This window comes from Haliotis asinina, chromosome 2, assembly GCF_037392515.1.
Source record: "Haliotis asinina isolate JCU_RB_2024 chromosome 2, JCU_Hal_asi_v2, whole genome shotgun sequence".
In the NCBI taxonomy this organism is placed as follows: Eukaryota; Metazoa; Mollusca; class Gastropoda; order Lepetellida; family Haliotidae; genus Haliotis; species Haliotis asinina.
In genome coordinates, this window is record NC_090281.1 from 59,165,575 (window position 1) to 59,192,487 (window position 26,913).

The window sequence follows — 26,913 nt, forward strand, 5'->3', positions numbered from 1 at the left end:
CCACTGTAGGATGTAATCCACTGGCGGCGGTCGTTAATAGTCTAATACTGATGTGAAAAAATGTAGTTCTCTCATGCCTATGTACTAGTATGTCGTTGGACATGCTTATAGACTTGAAGGGGGTGGTGTCAGTTTGTTGAGATGATGTAGGTATGTGCAAGCGATGAAAATCTATGGAGGTGATGTAGCTCTGAAGTGATGTAAATCTGTGTAGGTCTGAGGTGATGTAGGTCTGTGGAGGTGATGTAGATCTAGGTCTGTGGAGGTGATGTTGGTCTGGGGAGATGATGTATGTCTGTGTAGGTGATGTAGGTCTCAGATGATATTGGTCTGTGTATGTGATGTAGATCTGTGGTTACATACGTCTGTTGGGGTATGGTAGGTCTGTGTAGGTGGTGTAGGTCTGTATAGGTGATGTAGATCTGAGGTGATGTAGCTCTGTTGGGGTAGTGTAGGTCTGTGTAGGCGATGTAGGTCTGAAGTGATGTCTGTGAAGGTGATGTAAGTCTGTGTAAGTGATGCAGATCTGAGAAGATGTACGTCTGTGGGGGTGATATTGGTCTGTGAATGTCATATTGGTCTCTGAGGGTAATGTAGGTCTGGGGTGATGTCTGTGTAGATGATTTTGGTCTGTGAAGGTGATGTAGGTGTGTGGAGGTGATATAGGTCTGTGAATGTGATATTGGTCTATGAAGGTGATGTACTAGTCTGTCGTACAGACCCTGAAGTATATATATCCAAGAAAGCCCACGCGAGTCTAGAAAATGTGGCAAGTCTAGATTTCCTTAGCTTCAGGAAAATGAAGAAAGTCTCAGGGCTCCATTTCATTATATTATTTGTTTCACTATGAACGTTTTTTCAGTAAAATATGTTCATTTCAGAGACTATCTGTTAGTCTAGTGATGTAGGTCTGCGGTGATGTAGGTATGTAGGGGTGATGTATGTCTGTTGGAGTGATACAGGTTAGTGGTGACATTGTACAATCCTTAGAACCAGCAGAACTATTATAGTGGGCGAGTGGTACATGGATGTTTACGTTTTAAAGTCCATGGTATATAAAAGTGGCCACATTCCATACAAGCTGGGCAAGTTCTGTTGACATTAGTATACAATAAACTGGTGGACAGAACGTATACAATAGCATCTTACAGGATTTGGATGGGTACCGGCGAGGAGGCACTGACATGGCTTTTAACCGATATAAGATGGAATGCTTCACTGCCAGTTTTCTCGTTCGGTATCTTGGACATGTTCACTAGTCCACTAGTTCACTAGACGTACAAATCATCAAACATATGTTCAATAAATGCCTACCTTTGAACACATCAAACCGCAGAACCATAAAATGGAAATGGGACATCTTAGTGGAAAGATTTAAAGATATAGTATCAAGATAGACATAAACATATATGAGAGGCTTTAAACAGTTGCGAACAGTCTTAGTTTAAAGGTTTCTTGGTGATTGCCAAGTATATCAGAAAACATCATTCTTAAATAGTAGTAAGACGATGAACCTTTAAACTGAACTAGTTTTTAGACCCACCTGTTCTTGATAGTGTGCCTGCATGTTTAAATGCAAAAATTCTTGTTTTGTTTTATCTAAATTTACTTGAAGATAAAATGTTGCACAATACATTTCTTCAAAATCAATTAGCTTTTGAGTTCCTGTGCCAGAATCGGAAAACGGAAGAAAGCCATCAGCAGATGGAAGAAGGAACAGCTCATGTAAGTCTATAAGTACTTTGTGTACAAGTGAACGATATTTCGTTGACTCATTTGCAAATGAAATAAGAAATAAGGACTAAGAACACAGCTTTGTCGAACACCGAGGGTATATTAAAAAAGCGTATTTACATTTTTCGATGCACACACACACAGGTGTTCACTTATTGGAACTAGCTTGATCCACTGTTGTTTAACAAATACCAAAGCTTTTGTCTGTTGGCGGAATCAAAGGCGTTTGAAAAGTCAATAAAACAGGCCTACAGTTTGGCTAACAATTAGTCTGTGAAATGAACACATTTTAAAGAAGTGAACATACATGAAATAGAGGGATAAGCAGCCCTGATACGTCATTCCGAAAGCTGTGGAAATCTAGACTTGCCACATTATGCAAATATGGCTCTCTCGGATATATTTGCTTCAGTGTTGGTATGTGAAGCTAGGATACAACTTACAACCTTTAAACTCTGTCTCGTGATTCCGTGGTGTGCTGTATGTCTGTGATATGACGCAGGTTGATAATATTACGAGGGTCTGCATCTTAAACAGTTCTGTGCTGTTGGTCTGTGTTTATGGTCTGTGGCGATGATCTGTCTTGTTGGTCTGTTGGTTCTAGGAGGTCTCCGATGTCCGATACGTCTGTCGTGATCTCTGGTGGGTTAAATAACGACCCAGTCACTTATATTCAACAACCCATACTTGACGTAGCAGGCGATTGGTTTGGTGGTCATAGTATCCCAGTTTCGTAGACTGTTTCCTATCATTGGCGGATGCCATGATTTATAGTTTGAGATACACCATGCTTAGAATACCGGCGTATGCATGAGATATCCCGTCCCGTGGTTGTTAGAACTCACTGAACTGGATTTGCAGACAAATTGGCCATGAACACATTACTTGAAACGTGATATTCCAGTGCCACACTTAGTAACACACAATACGATTCTATATCCGATAATGTTTAGGAATTTTTCACGAATTCCTCAAATTAACAGTTCTATTAGCTGCAATTTCCAGTATTGTGGATACCCGTTGAAAGCAATTACTAACACTAGTTCAACAGTTGTTGGTCTTTCCCGACCGTGTAGGCAACTCACCTTTACCTGTCTCGTCTGACGCCTATCGCAGGTGTTTTAATTAACCGTACCTGGCTGACTCGCATACCTGCCTGTGAAACAAGGTCACACGAAGGTCAGCATAAGGTGCATGCGAGTTTCAGAATCAGGTGATCCACTCTATGTTGTCATCATCTCACATCTGTGGGAAAAAAATGGGCATCTGCAACAAGAGCCTTGATGAAGGGCATCAATAAAGAACCTGAAAAGAGGTGCTGAAAAGACGATCTTTGTGTTCCAAATGCATATAGTTTTATGGGTCTAGCCGAAAACAGAAGCAACCAAATGCAAGAATCTCAGACCTGATGTGGTCTTACGGGACACAAATAATTTAAAAGACGTGCGTTGAATCGGCAGGCCGTGTCGTGTACCTGGATCATAACGACAATTGTCTACTGGTTGAAATTAAGGTAGTTTTATAAATATATTTTTTAGTTAATGTGCAATGCTCAAAGCATGAAATGAAATGACGTAATTTCAACAGGACGTTTTTCCCTTTCCCCTATGTTACCCTGGCGTTTCCACGCGCTGACTCACATACAAGATACACGTGATACACATGCAAGATACAAGTGATGCACATACAAGATACAAGTGATATACATGCAAGATACAAGTGATACAAATGGAAGATACAAGTGATAGACATGGTGGACACAAGTTATACACATGCAAGATGCAAGTGATGCATATACAAGATACAAATGATGCACATAGAAGATACAAGTGATACACATAGAAGTTACAAGTGATACTCATACAAAATACAAGTGATACATATACAAGATAGAGGCGATACACATTCAAGATACAAGTGATACACATACAAGATACAGATGATACACATACAAAATACAAGTAACACACATGCAAAGTACAGTTTTGTTGCACCAACGTTCCATGAAGAAACAGTGAAAATAGTATGCACGCCATATCAACAGTTGGTTCGTTTGTTGTTTAACGCCATACTCAGCAATATTACATGTGTATGACTAGACAATCCAATGATCAACATCATGAGCATCGACGTACGCAATAGAAATACGATGACATGTGTCAACCAAGTCAACGGACATGACCACGCGATCCCGTTAGTCGCCTCTTACGACAAGCATGGGTTGCTGACGTCATGGCTGCTCTCTGATGGCATCACTAGATATGTGGGGGTTGTTGTTGGGGGGAATGGAAGGTGGAAGAAAGGGGTTGGGGGGAGAGGAGGGGGTGGGGGTGAGAGAGAGATGTGAGAGACAACTGTGGGATGCTTCTATTTAGGATAGCTATGCTGTGTACAACAGTGGAATCTTACAACAATTGGCTCCACACACTGAGAGCTATTCTCGAGCAGTCAAACACGCATCGTTACAATAATATTTTTTAAAAACACCGCACGTATTGGAAACCTAAATGCTTTGTCAAAACAACCAGTAGAGTTTCACTCATACAGTAAAATGTTCATACCATCAAAGCTGCAGTACAATGTGATCATTGGCTGGGTGTGGGGGTGGGAGTGGATTGATGTATGGATGGGAGGGTGGATGTATATGTGGGTGGGTCTGGGCGGGTGGTTGGGTCTGGATGGATAAGGGTGTGGATGGGTGGGTTGATGGATGAAGAGATTGATGGGTGGTGGGTGAGTGAATGGATGGACGGAAATATGTGTGGGTCTGGATGCATAGATGGGTTGATAGATGGATGGATGGGTACATCTCTGGCTCCCAAGGTCACAGTATACATGATTAAGTAGCCCGTATGTGCGGTGCCATCTATTGCTGACTATCGCAGACCGTGATGAATTCCAACGGATCCTGTCGTCACTATCTCCCTGCTATCTACACATCAGTAGATTGGGGAAATGCGTGAGACATGATATCTCACACTTACAGATTTGATTGGTACATATATCAGTTACACATCTACACACAGTGTGCTAAAGGGTATACTATATAGTCTTGAATATGGCACTGAGGATGTCTTAGGTTTCAAATATCTCCACTCAGGACGTACACTTGCACCGAAACTGAAATAATATTCTGTGAAGTTTGCTGATTTGTCAGCTGCAGACGGGTGACGCGTCAGTGTATCCCAACTGCCAAGATCGATACTCATAGCGTTAACCATTGAAACAGTTTCCAAAGTTTGCTTGCCAGTTGGACTAGCTATGCCTGCCTGAAAGTTACAAGCCCACAAAATAATTCACTACCCCGAAATGTGAATGTAAGCACTAAGCAAAAGATTACAAAAATAGAAGCGACTAAGATATTGTCGGGATGACATGGCTCTCATGATTAAGCTGCTAATATGATGAACATATTTATCAGGACATAATATTGCATGATTTAGAAAACGTAACTAGCCGGAGAGAGTGATATACAGTCGAACATCGTTGTCTCAGTATTCATGGGACCACAAACAATATCGAGTTATCCGAACTTCGAGACATCCGACTAGGGCTTATCATCACATATCAGTATGAAAGAAAACAAAACGATCGGGCCAGTGACTTAATAGCAACGGGGAAGCAGACCAGTTACTATTTCGTACACTGTGTGTGGTATATTGTTTTACATATCACCTGAAGCTTGCAGGTATCCTATTCGTCAACTGAGGCGAGCATACAATGTCGCTCAGTAAATTATGCTCCAGTGTATTTGATGCTACTTATCAACAACATTAGAGACTTTGGGACTTTTGGATTTTACAGATTTCTTCAAAGATGTTCTTTCCTCCGGGCATCCAGTGCAAATTTAAAAGCCAGTAACAATAAATGATTCATAATATTATCTTCATTTTTCGGATCAGTTCCAAAGTGCAGTTCATGTCAACATTCTGATATGTTTTTGAAGTGCCAGTTTACTGGGAATGGCCTACATTATAGCATTATGTCTCTGCCTCTGAATGATCTTCCCTCCAATCTGGGGTTCTGCACGAAACTAATTACCTAGGGCTGACCTTCCCAGCAGACATAAACACTATGAAAACTTAAAAGAAGGTATATTTTTTCCTGCATAGAAATTTATAACGTTACATAAAAAGTCCAGTCCAAAGAAACGTCAACATAACATGAGGTGCTATCAGACCAGAATCGTGCTGGAACTCTCCACATTACAGTGCTTAAGGCACGCGGCCCGGCTGGTAGATATTGAATAGATACTGACATCAGATGCCCCAGAATATCAAACGTGTTTTGGAACTTAATGACTGCATATGGTACTTTTTAGATAACATGCAGCAATATGGCCGACATGCTTGTCTAGCAGGTGCTGCACGTGAAGCACGTGGAAACAACTGCTGGCAGGAGGCGTATTATCGAGTAAACAAAGACGTGGTGTTTACCTCAGGAGAATAACTCAGTAGTAATATCAAACCTAAAACCAAATTGCTTAATCACATTCGTACAGAAAGGCTAAACATGTAATTAAGTAGTAAATAATAAATACATCTAAAGATTGAAACTTTATATTTTTGTATAGGGTGACAACTCTGTTAAAAGTACAAAAATAGGTTCACACACACACTCGTTCATCTACTGACCCTACACCACACAGCCCTTCACTAATCTATCGCACGTAACCTCTCATCAACCAACCGCTTCACTCGCTCAGTCAACCACCGCTCTTATTCAACCTTTCATCAACCAACCGCTTCACTCGCTCAGTCAACCACCGCTCTTATTCAACCTTTCATCAACCAACCGCTTCACTCGCTCAGTCAACCATCGCCCTTATTCAACCTATCATCAACTAACCGCTTCACCAGCTCAGTCAACCACCGCACTTACTCAACCTCTCATCAACCAACCGCTTCACCAGCTCAGTCAACCACCGCCCTTATTCAACCTCTTATCAACCAACCGCTTCACCAGCTCAGTCAACCACCGCACTTACTCAACCTCTTATCAACCAAGCCCGAGACTCACTCAACCGAGGCACTCACCCAACCCCTTTACCGACTCCACCAGTCACGTATGCACGCAACCAACCCTCATTTACACGCTCAGCAACCATTCTACCTAGTTGCAAACTGACATACTAACATTGATAGGATGACTACCAATAGAGCAATGCGGTGTGCCTGAATAACCTTGTGTCTGTAAGCATCACTTCTTAACAGTTTACAGTCGCACAATGTGACTGTCTCCCGCTAAGCCATTGCTACTTTATCCAATGTCCTCAACACCTTTCATGTCAAATATGCACATTTTGGTGAGATAGCCAGACTGATATTTGATATGGCCAAGACGGCTACACTTACCGTAAATCACCCGGATGTCAGGGTACGATATGGCCGCTAGGGGGCTCCTATATTTCTATAAGTTTGATTAGAGCTGCATCTGCAAGGCTGATTGCAGGGGTCATCTCAAGGTTCGACCAGTTTGGTAAATATATAACCAAAGCCCCATGGGGCCGCTTCCTATCAGGAGATAGCTCCTCATACATCCTGTCTCACTAGAACTATAATTTCCTGGAGTAATAAACAAACAACCTGTTGCATACGTTAACTTCTCCATATCAACAAATTCCGGAATTCTGCTAAGGATATGGTTGTCGTCCCGAGCGACAGCGTCTCCTTCAGGTTTTAATCACAGCCCAGTGGTTGTGTTTTGGCGCAACGTTCCTGAGACAAGTTTTGGCTTTTCACAGCATAGGTCGAAACAGTATATTCTACATTTCAATAAGTCACAAAGGATATACGCATTATTTAACTTAGTGTTCAGAGTCTTGTCAAATGAAAGACACATGTTTATAGGACACTGTCACTTTCAAGCCTTGAAACAAAATCATTAAAAAAAAAAACAAGTATTGAATCTTCAGCAAGCCCAGGGTCCATATAGACAAAGCATTCGTAACGTTAAGACCTGTCGTAACACTACAGTTAACCGTTAGCTGACGAATGTCGCAGCGCTACGAAGTCTTTGTGAATCGGGACCCAGATGCCAAAGAAAATCAAGCGATTCTCTTCGTCCCTTTCTGCTATTTAACACATGAGACAAAGTAACAAATATATCTAGACAGCATCAGTTATAAATATCTAGACAGTACTCTCATTCCTGAAACCACATCTGACGTATTTTGGAGCCCAAGCCCCGGGATCACGAAAATGTCTAAAGTCCATATTTTTGTCTGAAGACACTTTCATTATATCGTGGCCAGAAGTATAAATATGGTCCAACCTGGCTCCCGAAACGTTCCTCAATCACTGTAGCGTTCTTACGTGGACATCTCGCTGTGTTGCACCGCCTTATGCCTTCCCAACATCAGCAGTACCTCCCCCCCTCACCAAAATCAGTCCCCAAGGCACCCTAACACATAACTGCGGTGGGTCCCCTCAAAGCTGATCAAAACCAGCGGTCAGTTTTTATCCGCTGAAAATTATAAATTCTCTTTGAAGAAAAAGGCCGACATGTTTAATGATCGCCATACTACCTCCCATGTGACTACTATTTCTTGGGAGGTCATCTGGAAACAGTTTATGTCGACAGCGTGTGTACTAGTTACTGTACAACAACTTACGCTTCAGCAGGACGATTAAGAAAATGTTACACGTTCTGACACGTACCCTAATTTATCGCCGATTAACAAGAGAGTCAGCTATTTATATGTGCAAACCGGTCTGCTTAGGGAGAATTAGAATCTAGGCCTTTAAACCTACTTCACTCGAAGGTAAATAGATGAGTCAGCTGTACTTGGAAAATATATTCGGGGTTAGTTTATGTTGCTAGAGAAAATAAGGCCGAAAATCAAAACATCTTCTCTGGTTCTGAAAAAAAACCGTCTGACTGTCACCATACGGCATCATTCATTCCGGATCTGCAGCTGTTACACAGCAATGAAGTTAGGGCAATAGTTCTTTCTGCATCACAGGAATAGAAAAAAGGTGTTAATCTATTCCTCTCCCGAAACCTGGTGAGATGTGAGGAATTGGGGGCAGTGATCCTTAATTTCAGAGTACGCTTCATTGCTTAGTCAAGTGTAAGTGCATGGACTAGCACTAAGGCATTAAAGACATCCAGGTATTATGGTATGACTCCGTGACAATCCTCTGTGAGTATATGTAAGGACCAGAGGCCATAGACCGGTATATGGTCTCTGGTAGGGACTTACTGTTGTTTATCAAGAACACATACGCCTCTGTTCTTTTAATCACAGCAGTTAAGCAAATAGATCCCCAAACACATTTTACAATTCAGAATTTAACATTGCTTCGTCCCTTTATCCTTAGGTCAGTAATCAGACAAACTTGGTGAAATTTTGCTGAAACCCCACTCCTTGATTAACGACAACCAAGAAGTAACACAGCGATACCGAACCCAGTCAGAGCCGGTGGCTGTGCTCAAATGTAACAAAGCTTTTTCATTGGTCACTGATTCACTTGCCGATACACTTAGCCGGCTCTTTGTTTATTAGCAGACAGGTAGACGATCATAAAGGTGTCAATAAACCAGACATTAATCATGAGTTTCCTCTGTGACAGACCCGCTTGAACTCCGATTTTGAGGGCTTTTTTTCATCGCGTTTTTTTTAACTTCATAGTTTTAATTGGAATTTTTGGTGATTGGTTTCGGTAAGTTCTAAGCTGAAGCATTAGTTCAAAGTTTCAGTGTTTGAGATCGACTTGTTTTATTGTACTTTTGCCCTTCACATTTGGTTATCAATTTCGAGTTGTTGAAAGTTGATAAAATCACGAAAATGTATAAATGTAATTTTTCTCAAGCACACCTGCTGGTGGTCAAAGAGTTAACTGAACTAAATCATCTTAAATATACGTCCTAAACATGTTGTAATGCCAAGCAGCAGTGTCCTATCCTTCATCTATGTATTAAGTCTCGTGGAAGGTAATTACCAGAGATTCGAAGATATAATGGTTCGATGGTGCCAAGAGCTGTATGTGCCCAGCCAGGTTTGAAATCTGTTTTCCATTACACTGTTGCCCCCAGTCCCTCATTGATCATAAGATGAGAGAAATATATCTACCACTCAGTATTTATGCATATGAGGCACTTGTCTAGTCGGTACTTAACGCTAGATGAAAGGCAGGAATGTACTCCTCCCAAGCGTTAGGCGTCCTCATTGACCTTGGCACGGAGCCAGTGTTTCTTCAACTGTTTTCTGCAACATGTCGACATCTTGTCCTACTCCAGTCTTCTAAAGTTGTTTACGATCAGAATGAGGTAATGTGACATTGCCAACAGCCTACGGTCATACTTCTAAAGATTCACCAAAGGGCACAAATTCTAGTTTGGCAAGGTTTGAAACTGGACTTAGAAGACATGTAAACGTGGACAGGTACTTTGTTGCACATGGCTTGTAATTTGATTGTGTAATCCAATGTAGTACACATGGGGCAGACATCTGCTGCAAGTAAAGTATGACCTTATTTACATCTATGTTCCAAGTTTCCATGCTGCGGTTTTTTTCAGTATTGATGTCAACAACGTTCAGGCATCCTCGTCGATACCTATTTAGTTTAGACCTCTGACGTAGGACGACATTTGTAAACTTGTATAATGAGTTACATATTCTTAAACAATATAGTTTCCAATATCGTATTGAAAAGAGATTCAAAGAACACGAGCATAGTATTTTTTGCTATTGCGCATCATCAATTCTGTCATGACCTTAATAAATACGTAATGGTGATTGGTTAATTAAAGTCATTCAGAGATATGTAATCTCGTTATCTACATCTGATTTTCCAACACAGTATGTTTTTTTTAAATCTTAATAACGCGGCTATAGTAGAATGGAGATAAACATACTGTATTAGGACATCAGAGGTAAGTAACGAAATTCTAATAGTTCTAAGGTTGATTTCAAACCGAACGCGTAGCTAAACAATGTGGATCTGTTACAATTTCGTTATATACCTCTGATTGTCTTCTTCATCCAAAATAAAGATAAGAGTTTTTCATAGAATGTACTTGGTCTTGTGACAGTTTCAAAACACAATATTTCGAGATGCTGACCGGCGTAAACATGTGAACAGCATGTATCTCATTAGGATATATCAAGTTAATAATAAGATCAGTCCAAATATATATTCTGAATTATATGTGGTTTATACCATGTGCCGTGTATGAACAAGTATTTATTCACCAGGCACAGTGAAGTCATATCAGTTGCATATCCCTATGTATATCATATGTATATCATGCACGTGTATATAACTGATATATCATCCACAAACTCCCCATGATCACAAACTGATCAAAGCCATCACGACATCTTTCGTATAAGGACCGGAAGTGATGAAGAAGCCATGACGAGTTACCCGATAAGGGATATAACTCATTCTACACTGAATCTTGGATGAACAGCAAGACACCGTTACATCTGTATAGATAATTACTGGATGAGTGGCTTGTGATAGCCCTGTATCCCTGTTAACTCTATCATGTGCACTCTGGTACCAGATGCGGTATGTTGGAATAAGCACTGTGTCAATACCTGACCCTCTCTAGATCTATGTCTGACAAGGAACAATGACAGACCTGTTCTCTGTGACGTCATCGGCGAGGTAATGAAGTCCGTCTCAGAAAAAGACCGTTGTACCAATATCCAGATAACTGGTCCTCTGCTCCAGCTTTAAACGCTAAATTCTCTCAGATTTACCCACTTGGCTATCTATAGACGAGATCATAAGTTTTATACACATGATATTATCAACCATGGACAAGTGTTCGAAAACACACTTACGGCAAACTATGGCGACGTTTTAACAACTGGGCTACCGGCACGTGCTGGGAACAGCGGTACGGTATATTTACAGCTTATTCTTGAAAAGTGTAGTCCACCTTCCCTGAATGACTGGTTTACCGTGGCTTTGAACAGGATTTCAGTTATATCGCAGTGTATCAGATTCACGATGGAGAAAAAGCTAAACTGATGCTGTTTTCAGAAGTTTCCATGCTATGTCAGAAGATTCTAGTTTGTCTGACTCCGGGGAGGTGCACAACATATAAACGTGTCTATCAGTTAGGGAGTCCAATTTTAATGAAGTAGACAGACATTTAGTCCAAAAAGTAGTACCTTATTTAATATGTATCTTTGTATGTGGGTTTGGTTGATGTTTAACGACACACGCAGCAGTATTTCAGCTATATGGCGGCGGTCTGTAAATACTCGAATCTGGACCAGACAATCCAGTGTTCAACAGTATGCGTTAAGGATAAAAATCTAGAAGAAATTATAACACATTTCCATAGCCTTGGAGGTATCAGTTATAAAGAGTGTAACAGACCAGCAGCAATTTACACAGGGATCTTAAAATATTACAATAATTTGTGTCGGTGTCTTTATGAGTGAGTGCGTTACGCTGTATCTAGCATTATTTCAGCCATATGGCGTCTGCTAGTAATCGAGTCTGGACCAGACAATCCCGTGGTCGACATCATAAGCCGGGACACGATGACACATGTCAAGCAAGTCAGCAAGTGTGACCACCCGATGCCGTTAGACGCCCCTACCAAGAGCATGTTGTGCTGAAGTCCAATTCTAACCCGGATCTTCACGGGTCTGATATGTATCTACAAACCAAATCCAAATATAGCCCAAATCAATCTTTAATGTAGAAATGCTGATTCATACTGTTAGACTTGAGTGGGCCTCTGTATTATTCTGTATTAAATATGCTCATGAGTCTGTGAGACCGATTAGCACTAGAGCAGCGGCTATTTAACAATAGCACTACAACTAATCGTGTAGTTATATATGGGTCCAGTACCTTCAGTCGACCGTCGCCTTGGCGGAATGACCAGGTGTCCCACGTCTGGCTTATTGTCTTGGTTCTTCTCTGTTGACAAGATTACCAACATCAAACATACCGTTGTGGTGATATGATGAACGAACAGAGTGATTGCAATAAGTGTCGCGCAAGAAAACAGGACAGTAATGTCCGAGGCTTCACTTCATAGAAAACTGAAAAGATTAGCTTCATGAAAAAATCACTTGGAATGTTCAAACTGTGAATTTGTTAAACAGACCACAAGCATCGTTCTACTGTTAAATCTTTAAAAACAAATATCAACTTGATAAATATACATTTTTCACAATCCTTTTTAACCGCCGCTGGGATTTTCTTATCGCTTACACTGAGTGAGAAAATCCATTAAGTGAATAAACGCCACAACTAATTTTATATTTAAGAAATGATAACCCATTTCTCCCATCCACTTCTTCACGCACTCCCGATAGGTCCATGTACAAGAAGGTTGTACCGTTATTAACGTTTCCTTGGTTCCAGGAAGAATGATACGGCATCTTGAAACCCGTTCATGGTAAGGAGAAACTACAACTGCAGTTTCTCCAACAAGATTTCATACTAAAATCTTTAAATGATCTTACAGTCGTAGAAATTACTCTACTATCGTTAAACTGGTTATTCCAACCGAACACGCCATCTGCACCTGATACGTGACATAAAACTGCTATAAGTTTTTATCTGTTATCTTGTAGAAGAGGTAGAACCTTCTCCAGCATTCCCTGAATGTTACCCGTCTAACCAACTAACTAATCGTATGCTCTTACTGTTTTTCAGATAAGGAAGCACTTGACCTTGACCTTTAACGAAGAATGGCGGTATGTACCAATAACATCGACGCATGCATATGACTTTGACACAACCTGCAAACTCGGGTTGTCTCTCTTGAAATATTTCAAATTAACCACACGGTAATGTAAAGTTTGCCACTTTCGATTATGGTATGGTTAATGTAGGCAGTTAAACCTCTTTTGAATAATTGTTTTCGACGTATTGTATAATTGTTTAAAATGTATCTATGAACTATAAATGTTTTATTTATCCCCACTGTTATAGCACTCTATCAATACCACAAATACACGCAACTCTCTTTTTCACTTAACCATCTTCAACCCAGTGCCTGTTGATTCAGCGAAGCAGATGTACTTGAATCTCAAGTGGCTTCTAGTGATATACTATACTCTTATGGCTGTTCAGATATATTTACCGTTAGATGACAGTGCCGTCAGTTTGTTTGATATACGTGGGATGAGTAGAATGCACGCTGTGGAGATAGCCCGGCCCTGGAGCCGCAGGAGACACACTGATGTACTCACTGCTTCGTGGACTCCCCTGTACATCGTTGATTACCTATTCAGCTCCAGATAAAACTGCCGATTCCACATTCAAGGGTGATTTCGTTTAGATAAACAAGATATTAGGAAGGCATTATTGCTCACATCTATGAATGATACTTGAGTCGTTGAAACATTCATGTTGAAAAACTTTCTGCAGAGCTGGTTCAGTTTGCCATCTTCAGTGGCGCCATACCGGTGTCCGTTCACAGAATTCTGAACCATTCCACCTAATCATAATGTTTTTTAGACTATTCTACCTTCAGTAAATGTAGAACCATCCCCCGTATATCATTCGACTGTAGAATGTTCCGCTGCACATCATTCTATTGTAAGACATTCAGCCATATGTCATTCTGCTGTAGGTTAATTAGCTGTATATCTGTTTATCTGTTAACTGTTTATCATTCTACTGCAAAGCAACCCACCGTATATTTTAATGTAGAACATCTCACCGTATGTTTATTTACTGGAACATTCTACCTTATATCATTCTACTGTAGAATGTGCCACTGTATATCATTGTAGAACATTTCACTGTTTATCATTCTACTTTACAATATTCCAAAATATAATTATCATTCTACTGTAGGACAAGCCACCGTATGCCATTCTATTTAGTACACCTCACAGTATCTATACACATGCACACAAGTTAAACGCCACTATTTTCATAGTGTCTTGATTTCACCACTGAAGATCAGAAATACAAAATATAAATGTTTATGACTGAATTAGCCTTCCATAGATTCTTGAATCTAAGACCCGTGAAGGTCCCGCGGTAGAATAGGCCTTCAGCAACCCATGCTTGCCATAAAAGGCGACTATGCTTGTCGTAAGAGGCGACTAATGGGATCGGGTGGTCAGGCTCACTGACTTGGTTGACACATGTCATCGGTTCCCAATTGCGCAGACCGATGCTCATGTTGTTGATCACTGGATTGTCTGGTCCAGACTCGATTATTTACAGACCGCCGCCATATAGCTGGAATATTGGTGAGTGCGGCGTAAAACTAAACTCACTCACTCACTCACTCACTTGAACCTAAGATTGTCAAGATATGACAAGGAAAACGTTCTGCACGTGCAGCTCCATTTCCCTCCCATCTGAATCTTGAAAATTAAGTTTCACACACTTGGTTTCACCGATGAGATCATCCTTTCACTTTGGAGTTAGAAAATCAGCCATGGTGAGGAGAAAGTTAACTACCACTGAGAGATGGCAGGTGATAGGCATGAAAAATGTTGGCATGTCATGTAGGGCCACTGCAAGGCAAATGGGACATCATCACAGCGTCATCACCCGTTTAGTTGCCTTACATTATCAAACCAATGATGTCAATGACAGGCATAGATCTCGTTATGTTACCACTGAGTATCTAAAGTAGCAGATCACAAAATAGTGGGTGTCGTTTAACTTTCGTGCATGTGTATATTTCTACTGTGGAATGTTCCACTGTACATCATCTGTACACATCACCGCGGACCATTCCACCATTGACTGTTCGACGACCTAACATATCACAGTTGTTTCTTAAACACATCAAACCCCTCAGTAATCGCCTACAATACCGAAAGATGGAAAGACACATCGTCTTATGACATACCAACAATTTCATCTGTGCAGTTTAGCTGTTCCAAATGATCATCTGAAGCTATGTGACACTGATCTGGCTGGCTGAACATGAAAAAGAGACGTTATAAATTGACACCATTACCTTGTCCCAACAATCACCCGACTTCAGTGATGAAGGCCATACGATATTGTTTATTTCTATTCTTATGGCGCCAATGACGACATTCAGAATGACCTGATCTGCCATTCAAAATTAATATTCGTTTTACCTAAAACTTCCAAACGTTAGGGAAAAGGAAAATAGTAGTCGAAATTCAAGGACCAAAACACTACCAGGCTAAATAATATGCACATGCATTACCATCAAACAATCATTCCATTTCTTGCTGTGTCCCATCAAACATGGGTGTATACTTTGCTTCAGCCCATCTGTTTACTGGTGACTCAGATGTAGAGATCATATTCTCCTCTTGGGTGTTTTTGCTGCACATGTCTCGAGACTTACTTGACATACACTCTCATAGACTGAGATTCAGTCTCTGGAAATATATAATTTTGAAAAAAAAGAAACAGCTCCATTTAAATTGAATAGGACAGACAGGAGATGCAGAAACTGTCGAACATCGGAATATGGTCTGTGGGAGACTACAGAGGAAGGAAAAAAACTCGGTGCTTCAGGAGCTATGAGCCATTCTTTGGGAGAGATCGTACTGATGTCTCGTGGCCTATTGTCTGTAATTTGTACACTGTCGTGTGCGGGCAAAACTCGAGTAACCAGTACACTGCTATGAAAGAATATACATCATATACACCAATCACTGTTCAAGAACTGTGCAGCGTACAGGGACTGAGGTGTGTGTGGTGTGATGGATGGTTGGGGGGGGGGGGGGGGGGGGGGGGTGTCGTGGGAGGGAGGGGCTTCGGCTGGGGCACATGTCAGTACTACGTAACAGCTTACTTTCAACTGTGTTGACAGAGAAAACAGGCACCCTGGCATCCGTAGCATGTCTTGAAGACGCAAGGCCGTCCCTGTATATAAATAACCTGCAGTGGAGACTCGTTCTGCCTTGAGACAGACGGATTGTTTTCATGTGGTCGTAATTTGTTTTCGTCTTCTTTTATAGTGATGTCTCCACTTTTTTAGATAAAAAAATGAAAGTTCGTTTTCGTTGAAAAATATATTTTTCAAAAGCATAAACATATTTATTTGAATGAGATGATTGATGATCGGTGTACTTCGGTTAGATTTTGCCCATCTCCCAGTGCAATAAACGGAATGACATGGATATTTCCACCAATACAAAGTTCTAGCAAGGCTATTGCCGTCCATGTTGTTAGGACATCGATATACCTTTCTCCTCACATGTGCTGCAACCTTAAAAAGACCCGTAGTATACGCGTCATTCTCAGGTTTCACACCCAAAGCTATGGCCCTGCAATTTTTTACATCTTGAAAATTTCTTTCAGTCTTAAAAAAACTCATGCACATGGTTTGTACCGGCGTCTGTCGTTCTCTTCATCATCTAGCTCCCCCTTCCCGTCTAACGCTACCTCTACCCCCTCCCTCTCCCCCACCCACCGCTCCTCCACAGATACAAATCTTGAAACAGATGCAGTTCGCCGAGATATGTGAACCCTGACAGCATCGCAAAGCTCCACCAGGCCGTACACGCGTGTCCGAGGAAAAATTAAACTAGTACCAACTGCCAGTACGCTTCCAGCAGATTGACTGAACGATTTAGCTTGCTGTTCACGGGGTGCCTCAGATAGGGAAGTTTTAAAGAAGAGAGCCTACAAAGTCTTTGACTGTTTAATGAGCGGCCATGTTGACAGATGGGCGGTCCTCCGCTGGATGTTGAGGGCTAAGATTGGACGCTGGAGATCGGTCTCATAGAAACTTTGGGAAACATTGATGGGATATTGGTGATGTGTCTGCCTGTCTTCGAATGAACGGATCTTCGCTGTGTATGGCTTGACCTACGATCTCACGTAAACCGTACGCGTCATACACATTTGATTGCAAAAAAGTCCGTGTTTCTAGTGGCGTTTGACTTCTGGCCTTCATCTCGTGTCGTCTGCTTCTTCCATCGTCTGCTCAGTTATGACGGGAGGCAGGTGAGGATCGTCAGGGTTGTGTTTTGTTTATAATACAAACTGGTTTACTGTTTACAAACTTTCCAAGCTGAAAGTAGACTGACCTGGAGGCGATAAGAGATTAATTAAACACATATCTTGTTAGTCTCCGGAGCTCAGAGGAGAAACCGTCGCGGCATCATTCCTGGAGGTTGCAGTGTGATGTAATACCGTGAGTGTGCTGTAACAGCTCCTGCCGGGGACACTGTTTTCACACGTCTACTAGTGTAAATGCGTTAATTGGATATCAGACCCAGAAGCGTGTACACGTTTCAGATAGACAGCTGAACGGTCAGCGTTGGAACTTCCGGCAAACGTCCGTGCAGGGGAGAAGACGATAATTCACGTGTATCTTCTCGTTTCTTCCTCACTGACACTCCTACACCGTCGTAAATTGTTGGGAATTTGCCGAGGACTGAAGTAAGGAATCTTTCCCACACAGCCCAGATCCGACTGGAGCGAGCGGAAGGCTATCACTTTAAAAGATAAGTGGATATTTCAAGATGGCTTCTAGCGGCGTTGACCCTGATGTTAAAGAAAAAGCAGACGAGGAAGCCACAAAAGTCGTGCCAGAACACCCTCCGAAGGCTACGGATAAGCAGGTTCCAGAATCTACAGACAATCCTGCAATACAAGAGACAGAGTCTCCCTCAAAGTTGGAGGAAGTTAATGAAGCTGATCCAGCGCCGGTCGATCCACAACCGGAACAACCTACACCCGAAGGCACCCAACCTGAGGAAGTTACTACACCCGAGGAAGAACCTCCTCCAGCGGAAACTCCGAAAAAGCTCACGCGCCTTCAGAAAAGTAAGATTCTATATTTGTTTTGATGCAATGTCGGTAAAGGTTCAGTGTGGTGTATGTTACATTAGCGTAGTGGAATGACGCTGGACCAGAGGAGCTTTGAGTGGTGGAGGGTGGGGAGGGTTTGGGGTGGAGGAGGGGCCTACGGCATAAAGCAGGCTGAATGAAGGGGACGCGCGAGGTTCCTCAAGAATCTCATCAGTTCCAGATGGCCGGCTGCTACCGTCCCGTTTTGATAGAGTCGGGGGTTCACATTTTAACTGTTCTTGAATATTTCACATGTTCGGAATTCAACTCAGTTGTTGGCCAGCACCCGTTTCTGTCTGGGTTTATAAGAAACAGCTGAGGGAAAATTCAAGCAGGCGTTGTTTATTTCCGCTTGTAAATTCTGTTTAAAATGTTGTAGATGTAAACAAAGGTAAACACCGATAAACAAAGAGACGGGTCAGCGCTGCAAGACGCGCATACATGCTAATCGTTATTATGTCTGACATATTTTGACAAGCAATGGATGAAGTTAGTTATGTGGCGTTACCCTCGTTAAAAACCGAATCAATCATGCATGCCAGCCTCTGACAAGCCGAAAGTTTAAACAGCCCCGTATGTTGGACATTACCCAGGATTCGTTGCTGTCGATCCCCTTGCTGTCCAGTTACTTAATGACCTGGGCAGTTCCAGCCATTCGCAATCAACCAATCACAGTTGAGGAATTTGACCAGTTTGTAGTTAAGGCAGGCGATTCATTTGCAGATGTGAACATCAGATAGTGTTACACATTTACAGATTTGTGTCCATTTATCATCAGCTTCCCCCTCGACGTGTCTGCCCTATCTATTTATCTATCTATCTATCTATCTTCTATCTATCTATCTATCTATCTATCTATCTACCTACCTACCTACCTACATACATACATACATACATATATACATACATGCATATATATACATACACAAACATACATACATACATACATACATACATACATACATACATACATACATACATACATACATACATACATACATATATACATACATATATACATACAATATATGTCAGATGTCAGCATACATTTTAACATACACGTACATAACTTGTGTCTGTACACTTCTGCAACTTCTGTTTGTCGTACGATGCCACCTACACTTACCACCTTTCTAATATGACCTGGCTCGTGCCACCGAAGACCCGGGGTTCGATACCTCAAATGGGTTTTATGTGTGAAGCCCATTTCTGGTGTCTCCTTTCGTGATATTGCTTGAGTATTGCTTATATTGCGTAAAATCATACTCATTCACTCACACAGACCAGTGGAGTCTGTGCTGTATTGAGACTCTGCATAGACAGATGACGCCTTACTTTGGTCAGGAGGATATTCGTAATTCATATGTTGGCGTATCCGGATCGACATAGCAATGCTACTTCCCGTTCAGCACCTTGAGTGAGTGAGTGACTGAACATGAAACATGGCCATCATGATTTAAGAAGAAAATTATTCTCAAGAAACCTGCAATCCAACGACCGTGACGTTAATAAAATGTGGACGTTTTCCTAAAATTATATCATCGTTACAAAGCCAGGAAGATGTTTTTCTCCACCTTCATTCAAGTTCAGAAACTATTGATCACCAATGTAAGATTTGCTTCCTCTCGAGTGCATCTTCAGACGCTGCTCTTCAAGGTCAGTTGTCTAATAGTGTCTCGGAATAACTCGTTAATGTCTCACAATGTCTCGTACTGTCTCGTACCACATGGCAGCGGCCACCGGGACTTGGATAACTCTCCTTACAGCACCGAAGTGGGCCTCAGATTATCGTCTCCTACGTAAGTGGTTATGACTGTAGGCCAACTGTCTCCCCTGCAAATGCTGGAGGTAATCAGACTGATAGAGTCGCAAACTACTCTGATGCAGGGATTTCTAACTCACTGGGTGGAGATAATAGTTGAAATAGGTGAACCTACACCAGAAACGGTGTCTTTTGGCATCACTTGGGGCGATGTGGTAGCCTAGTGGTTAAAGCGTCCGCTCGTACTCCAAAGTCTCGGGTTCGATTCCCCGCATGGGCATAACGCGCGAAGTCCATTTCTGGTGTCACCCGCCGGAATACTGCTGGGATATTGATGGGATATTGATGGGATACTGCTGGGATATTGATGGGATATTGATGGGATACTGCTGGGATATTGCTAAAACGGCATAAAGCTAAACTGCAATCACTCATTCACATCCTTAAGTCATGTATGCATTTATCTGTCAGAGAGAATAATGTGTTAGTATATTACAAGTATAAAACGTCAGTATACATGTGTGGCTCGTGTTTAATTAATAGTTTTGTGTCTAAAGTCTTGGTCATCAGTGGATAGATCAGAAAAAAGTGTGGTGTTTTGGTTTTAGACAGCAGTTTGTCCAATATAGTACCGATCAATCGTATCTGGGTACTTTTTGGTAACAAAGCTCTTTCTTATAGGTTATTGTATACGACAAAATGTTATGGATGCCAACTTCTTCTTTATTGTTTTCACAACGTTTCTGGGCTATTCATTGCCCCTTCGTCACTTTCATCCACCTGACGAAAGGGCAATGAATAGCCCAGAAACGTGAAAACGTGAAAACAATAAAGAAGAAGTTGGCATCCATAACATTTTGTCGTATATTAGAATACCGACTTCTAAATGCCTCTCAAGAACCTTATAGTTATTGACTGTTTACAAAATACATATTTGGTGGAGCGCGAGCCTAATGCTTCATACGCTGTGCCTGTCAGCAACGTGTCTAATAGACGAGAGGCCTCTTTCTTTTCGTTCTTTATACTCTTTTTTTTAATATATGGGGTCGTTTTAGGTATTAACACTTTCAGTGCAACAGCAATGTCTGTAAATTGCCTAAAGTATTTATAGCGTATACCGGCAGAGTCAACAGGTCCACAAATCGATCATGGCCGCCATCTCCAGATCATCTTACAATAGCAACATTATGGTAATTACACATTCTCTGAGCGTGTAGTCCAATGTCTTCAAGGTGACACCTTGAAGTGGCAGTCCAACATTACTGGCAGGTAATCTTTCATAGAGAGCAGAAACCAACACATCCGATATAACCAGTACATGCCATAGAGACCAGAAACAAACACATCCGATATAACCAGTACATGCCATAGAGACCAAAAACAAACACATCCGATATAACCAGTACATGCCATAGAGTCCAGAAACAAACACCTCCGATATAACCAGTACATGTCATAGAGACCAGAAACAAACACATCCGATATAACCAGTACATGTCATAGAGACCAGAAACAAACATATCCGATATAACCAGTACATGCCATAGAGACCAAAAACAAACACATCCGATTCAGCCCGTGCATAGGGTATTTGTCAAATTCATATGACAGCAGCTTCTGAAAATGAAGACATATTCTCTGCTTCTTTTTATTATTTTTCATTATGGTAATTTAAGAACTGCTTTTTTGTAAATTAATGTTCATCTTGGGACACGATGTCAATCTGTTTAGAATCTGCCATCAATGAAAGCCCTGTATAGTGCTGGTCATGTCCCGGACGTGATCGTAGGGTTTATCTCAACTTGAAGTTTTCCCGACAGTAATTATGTTTACATATTTAAAAACAACATTTTGATGATATCGTTCAGTGGCGTTATTTGAGGTAGCGTGAGAAATAAGCCAGAACACATATCATGTTCTGACAGTTGGATCATGGTCTCTGAAGATGGGTTATACAAGCACTGCGTTACAGCAGTGAAACCGTATTGTTACAGTACACAAGTTACAGTCCTACAACCGAGAAAGTAATTTCATCAACTCTGTTGTGTATCAGTAAGTCCATTTATGATTTTATTCTGTCAAATTAGTATGTTTAGAGCCGCTTTTAGCAATATTCCAGCAATATCATGGCGGGGACACCACAATTGGGCTTCGCACTTTGTACACATGTAAGGAATGAACCCGGGTCTTCAGCCTGACGAGCGAACACCTTAACCACTGGGTTACTCCCCAGCCTAGAATCATTAAACAAAGAAAAGAGAACATTTTTTTATTAAACTTGATTTTGTGGTATAACAGCGAGAGTTGATAATCAGCAATTCTTTCATTTAGATTAGTATTTTGTGTATTTCTGTCAGTAATTCGTATGCTGGTGCCAAGACTGTATTTTCTGATATGATCAGCTTATTTTGACGAGATCAGTGATAGGGTTTCAGATGTTATATGTTATTACTCACAGGTTAAGTAATACATTTCAAGACATTCTGTGTGTATTTCACAATATTTCACGTTATTTCTCCAAATATATTTAAATTATTACTCCTTCGCATGCCTTCCATATCTGTGCAATATTGTCAATAACACTAATGACATGAACTGTGTTCTTCAGTTAAGACATGTACACAAATCCCAGTGCGCTATGTTCCTACGATACGTATATTTTTCATCACAGGTTTGATAGAAAGGGGTCCTTGTGTCAAATCACTGGACGTTCAGCTATAGCTTCATGTTCCTGTAGTTTCTTCTGTCAGTATAAAGGTATCCTTCTCCTCCTTCTAGGAGACAGGGGGTGTGTGGTAGCTCAATGGTTAATGCGTTCGCTTGTCACACCGAAGACCCGGGTTCGATTCCCCATATGGGTATGATGTGTGAAGCAAATTTCTGGTGTTCCCCGCCGTGATATTGTAGGACCATTGCTAAAAGCGGCGTAAAAGCAATCTCACTAACTCACTCTATGAGACAGATGTCTGTGCTTTACGTAAGCTGGTGTCTTGAGTATGGTCACACGAGAGATGCGTTCTCCTCAAGGTACGATGAAATAGGTACCGTAATTCTAAACCGGTTCTTCAGACCAACACAGGTTTGTTTACACAGGTGATACCAATGAAACATGCATTTAATTACCCTTACCGTTTAGTTTAGGCACGCATCATGATGCAGTTCACCATCGTAAGGAGTTGTAATTGATCTGGGTGTCTGTGTATGACCGTAACATGGTACATCACGTATCATCATATATCAACGTAACATGGTACATCACGTATCATCATATATCAACGTAACATGGTACATCACGTATCATCATATATCAACGTAACATGGTACATCACGTATCATCATATATCAACGTAACATGGTACATCACGTATCATCATATATCAACGTAACATGGTACATCACGTATCATCATACATCAACGTAACATGGTACATTACGTATCATCATACATCAACGTGACATGGTATGTCTCGTATTATCATACATGATCGTAACATGATATATTCCTGCTCCTATACTGTCACAGCATTGAACATCAACGTAACATCGTATATCAACGTAACATGGTACTTCACCTATCATCACACATCAACGTAACATGGTACTTCACGTATCATCATACATCAACGTAACATGGTACTTCACGTATCATCATACATCAACGTAACATGGTACTTCACGTATCATCAGACATCAACGTAACATGGTACATCACGTATCATCATACATCAACGTAACATGGTACATCACGTATCGTCATACATCAACGTGACATGGTACGTCTTGTATTATCAAACATGATCGTAACATGATACATTCCTGCTCCTATAATGTCACAGCATTGAACATCAACGTAACATCGTATATCAACGTAATATAGATCACGTATCTGTAGCGCCTCTAGTTCCAAGTGTGAGAGTGGTATATGGTGTAATCTAGTACCTGTCTCCAACGTCCTTTTGGTACCATTTACATCAGTTCTGAGCAGATCAGACCTTGACACCTCCGAGCCTGAGGCGCTAGCATGTCCCTCTACCATGTGTGTTTTGTAACATGAACTGTCTATTTAAGCAGAATGCCACTGCGGTTCTGCGCGACATATTTGTCCACGATGTTGTTCCCCACCCTTGTAGCTGCATGGTTCATTCTGCAGTTTCTGTGGCCGTGTTGTAGTACATCCGAGGTACTGTTCACGTGTCGCCGATATTGCCACAAGTCACTCAAGTACACCATATCTGTTGAGTAGGTTAACCCGCTTCCAAATGAAAGTTGAGAAATGTTTGCTTATGTTTTAAGCAAACACAACTACTACAACAACAACTACTACTACTACAACAACAACTACTACAACAACAACTTCTACAACAACAACTACTACTACTAATACTACTACTACTGCTGCTGCTGCTGCTATTACTACCACTACTGCTGGGGTGGTTGGGTAGCCTAGTGGTTAAAGCGTTCGCTCGTCACACCGACGACTCGGGTTCGATTCCTAACATCTGTACAATCCCATTTCTGATGTCCCACGTCGTGATATTGCTGGAATAAAACCTCCCTCGTTCCCTCCCTCACTCACTCACTTACCGCTACAGTCATACGTCTGCTACTGTTTTTGCTGAAGGTTCTCTGTTAGCCTGTGTCAGAGTCTAAGATATGTTGTGTTTGGGATTACACTTTCTCAGTAAAGTACAGATTCTAGTACTTTTGTTGGGTTGAGTCCCATCTGGGATTCGAACCCACACCCTCAGAGGCACCTAATCGCCCGCTCACAAAGTCAGCCGCCTAAAACGCTCAGCCACCCTGACTTCCACAGTCCCTTGAACCACATTATTTTTTCCCTTCACCAAGCCCTTTCTGCAATGTTGTACCCCTCAATGAACAACCCTAGATTTCCCTATGTTCTGAATTCTTATCTCACTTTAGCTCCTTTCAAATTTAAATGGCACGGGCAATTTCTTCATATGAAATTAAAATTATATACATAGAGAGACTAAGTATTAGTCTGCCACACTGTCTGCCATGACGCACGGTCCATATGCAGCTCACGTGACTGACACGTGACTACAGCACGGCCAGTGCTGGGGGAAAGCTTATTAACACAACACGTATGCCCACGATAAATCGTTCCCAGTGAGGATTTGCCTGCGATTCATTGTGGTTTCCAAGGTACGGTTGTTTCATGTTCACTCACTGTATTTAGTGATTCAATGTATCTATTCGGTCATTTATCTGCTTATTCATTGTATCTAGTCATCCACTGTATCTAGCGATTCATTGTTTCTAGTCATGCATTGCAGCTGGTCATTCACTATCTAGTAATTCACTGTATCTAGTTATTCACTATCTAGTGCTTCACTGTATCTAGTCATTCACTATCTAGTGCTTCATTGTATCTAGTCATTCTCTATCTAGTGCTTCACTGTATCTAGTCATTCACTATCTAGTGATTCACTGTATCTAGTCATTAACTATCTAGTGCTTCACTGTATCTAGTCATTCACTACCTAGTGCTTCACTGTATCTAGTCATTCACTATCTAGTGCTTCACTGTATCTAGTCATTCACTATCTATTGATTCAATGTGTCTTGTAATTTACTTATCTAGTTATCCACTGTATCTAGTGATTCAATGCTTCTAGTCATTCACTTATCTAGTCAATAGTTTATGATCGTCAACACGTTTCCGTTCAGAAGAAAGTGCAGTTGTAGTTCGTATAAAACAGCAAACCCACGACCGTAACCCGGTCGGTGAAATGGACCACCGTACAGTACGATATCGTACAACGTAAATCTGACACATGTGAATGGCAGATTCTTTGTGTGTGTGAAAACAGATATATCTGGCCGCAGTCGTCGGGAAGACGTGGTCAGATAACAACCATAATACACCATAGATATATGATGAAATAGGTATATCATTTCATCGCCTCCGTATCACACCAATATCCATGAGCCGTGGTTCCCCCTAATAAATAGCCCCTGATAACGGTAGATCCCCCACGTGGAGACTTGTACCTCATCAGATACAGGAGTTTGTGGTTAGTGTCAGTTCTTGATATGGAGCTGTATATTTTATCCATAATATTTAAAGATTGTCTTTATTAGTTCTTCAATCTTGTATAATGTCAAGGCGGGTTCTGTTTTATTCTAGCTAGGTGGGTGTTTATTCTGCCAAGGACCACGTGTGCCTGCTTTACTTGGGGTGGTGGTAGACCAGTCAGCGAATCCGTCAGCTGATTACCTACACCCGGTGTCAGTCCGCAAAACGCTGCAGTAAACATGTTGGATCAAAATGTCTATTAGTTACTTAATTTAGATTGAATATTATAGACCACAAACGTGTAAGCAAAATGTATTCTTATGGCATACTATAGACTAATACAGATATTTCTGAAATATCGTGAAGGGACACAAGGCTCATGTAGACTAACAAGTGCAAATCTGTTTCATTTTTAACCTAAATTGTTTGACAGTAAATGTTACCATGTTTATGTATCGTGGTTATTAGCGTTCTACTACAGAGACACAATCTCAGTTTGACTCAAGGTAAAGTGTCTAAACATAACTAAACATGAACATAGTGTCTTGAATCATGGTCGATTTCTTCAACTGCGTCAATACAATACATTGCGGATTGTGCATGCATGAGCTTTTGTTTCAGAATTCTACTGGGTTCGACTGGAT

At 41.2% G+C, this 26,913-nt stretch overlaps 1 protein-coding gene across 2 annotated transcripts in view; it reads left to right on the forward strand.

Annotated features, from left to right (window-relative positions):
* Positions 1-26,913, forward strand: part of LOC137274017 (proton channel OtopLc-like) — a 55,410-nt gene that overhangs the window by 1,221 nt on the left and 27,276 nt on the right. The window contains exon 2 of one of the 2 annotated variants that reach the window (XM_067806970.1): positions 13,371-13,411. Coding sequence is in view for 1 of the 2 variants with exons in the window: in XM_067806969.1 (XP_067663070.1) it covers positions 18,140-18,443 (304 nt within the window). In the remaining variant the exon portion in view is untranslated. Of the gene's footprint in view, positions 1-13,370; positions 13,412-17,373; positions 18,444-26,913 lie in introns of those variants that run through there. The other variant, XM_067806969.1, reaches the window with a different exon arrangement.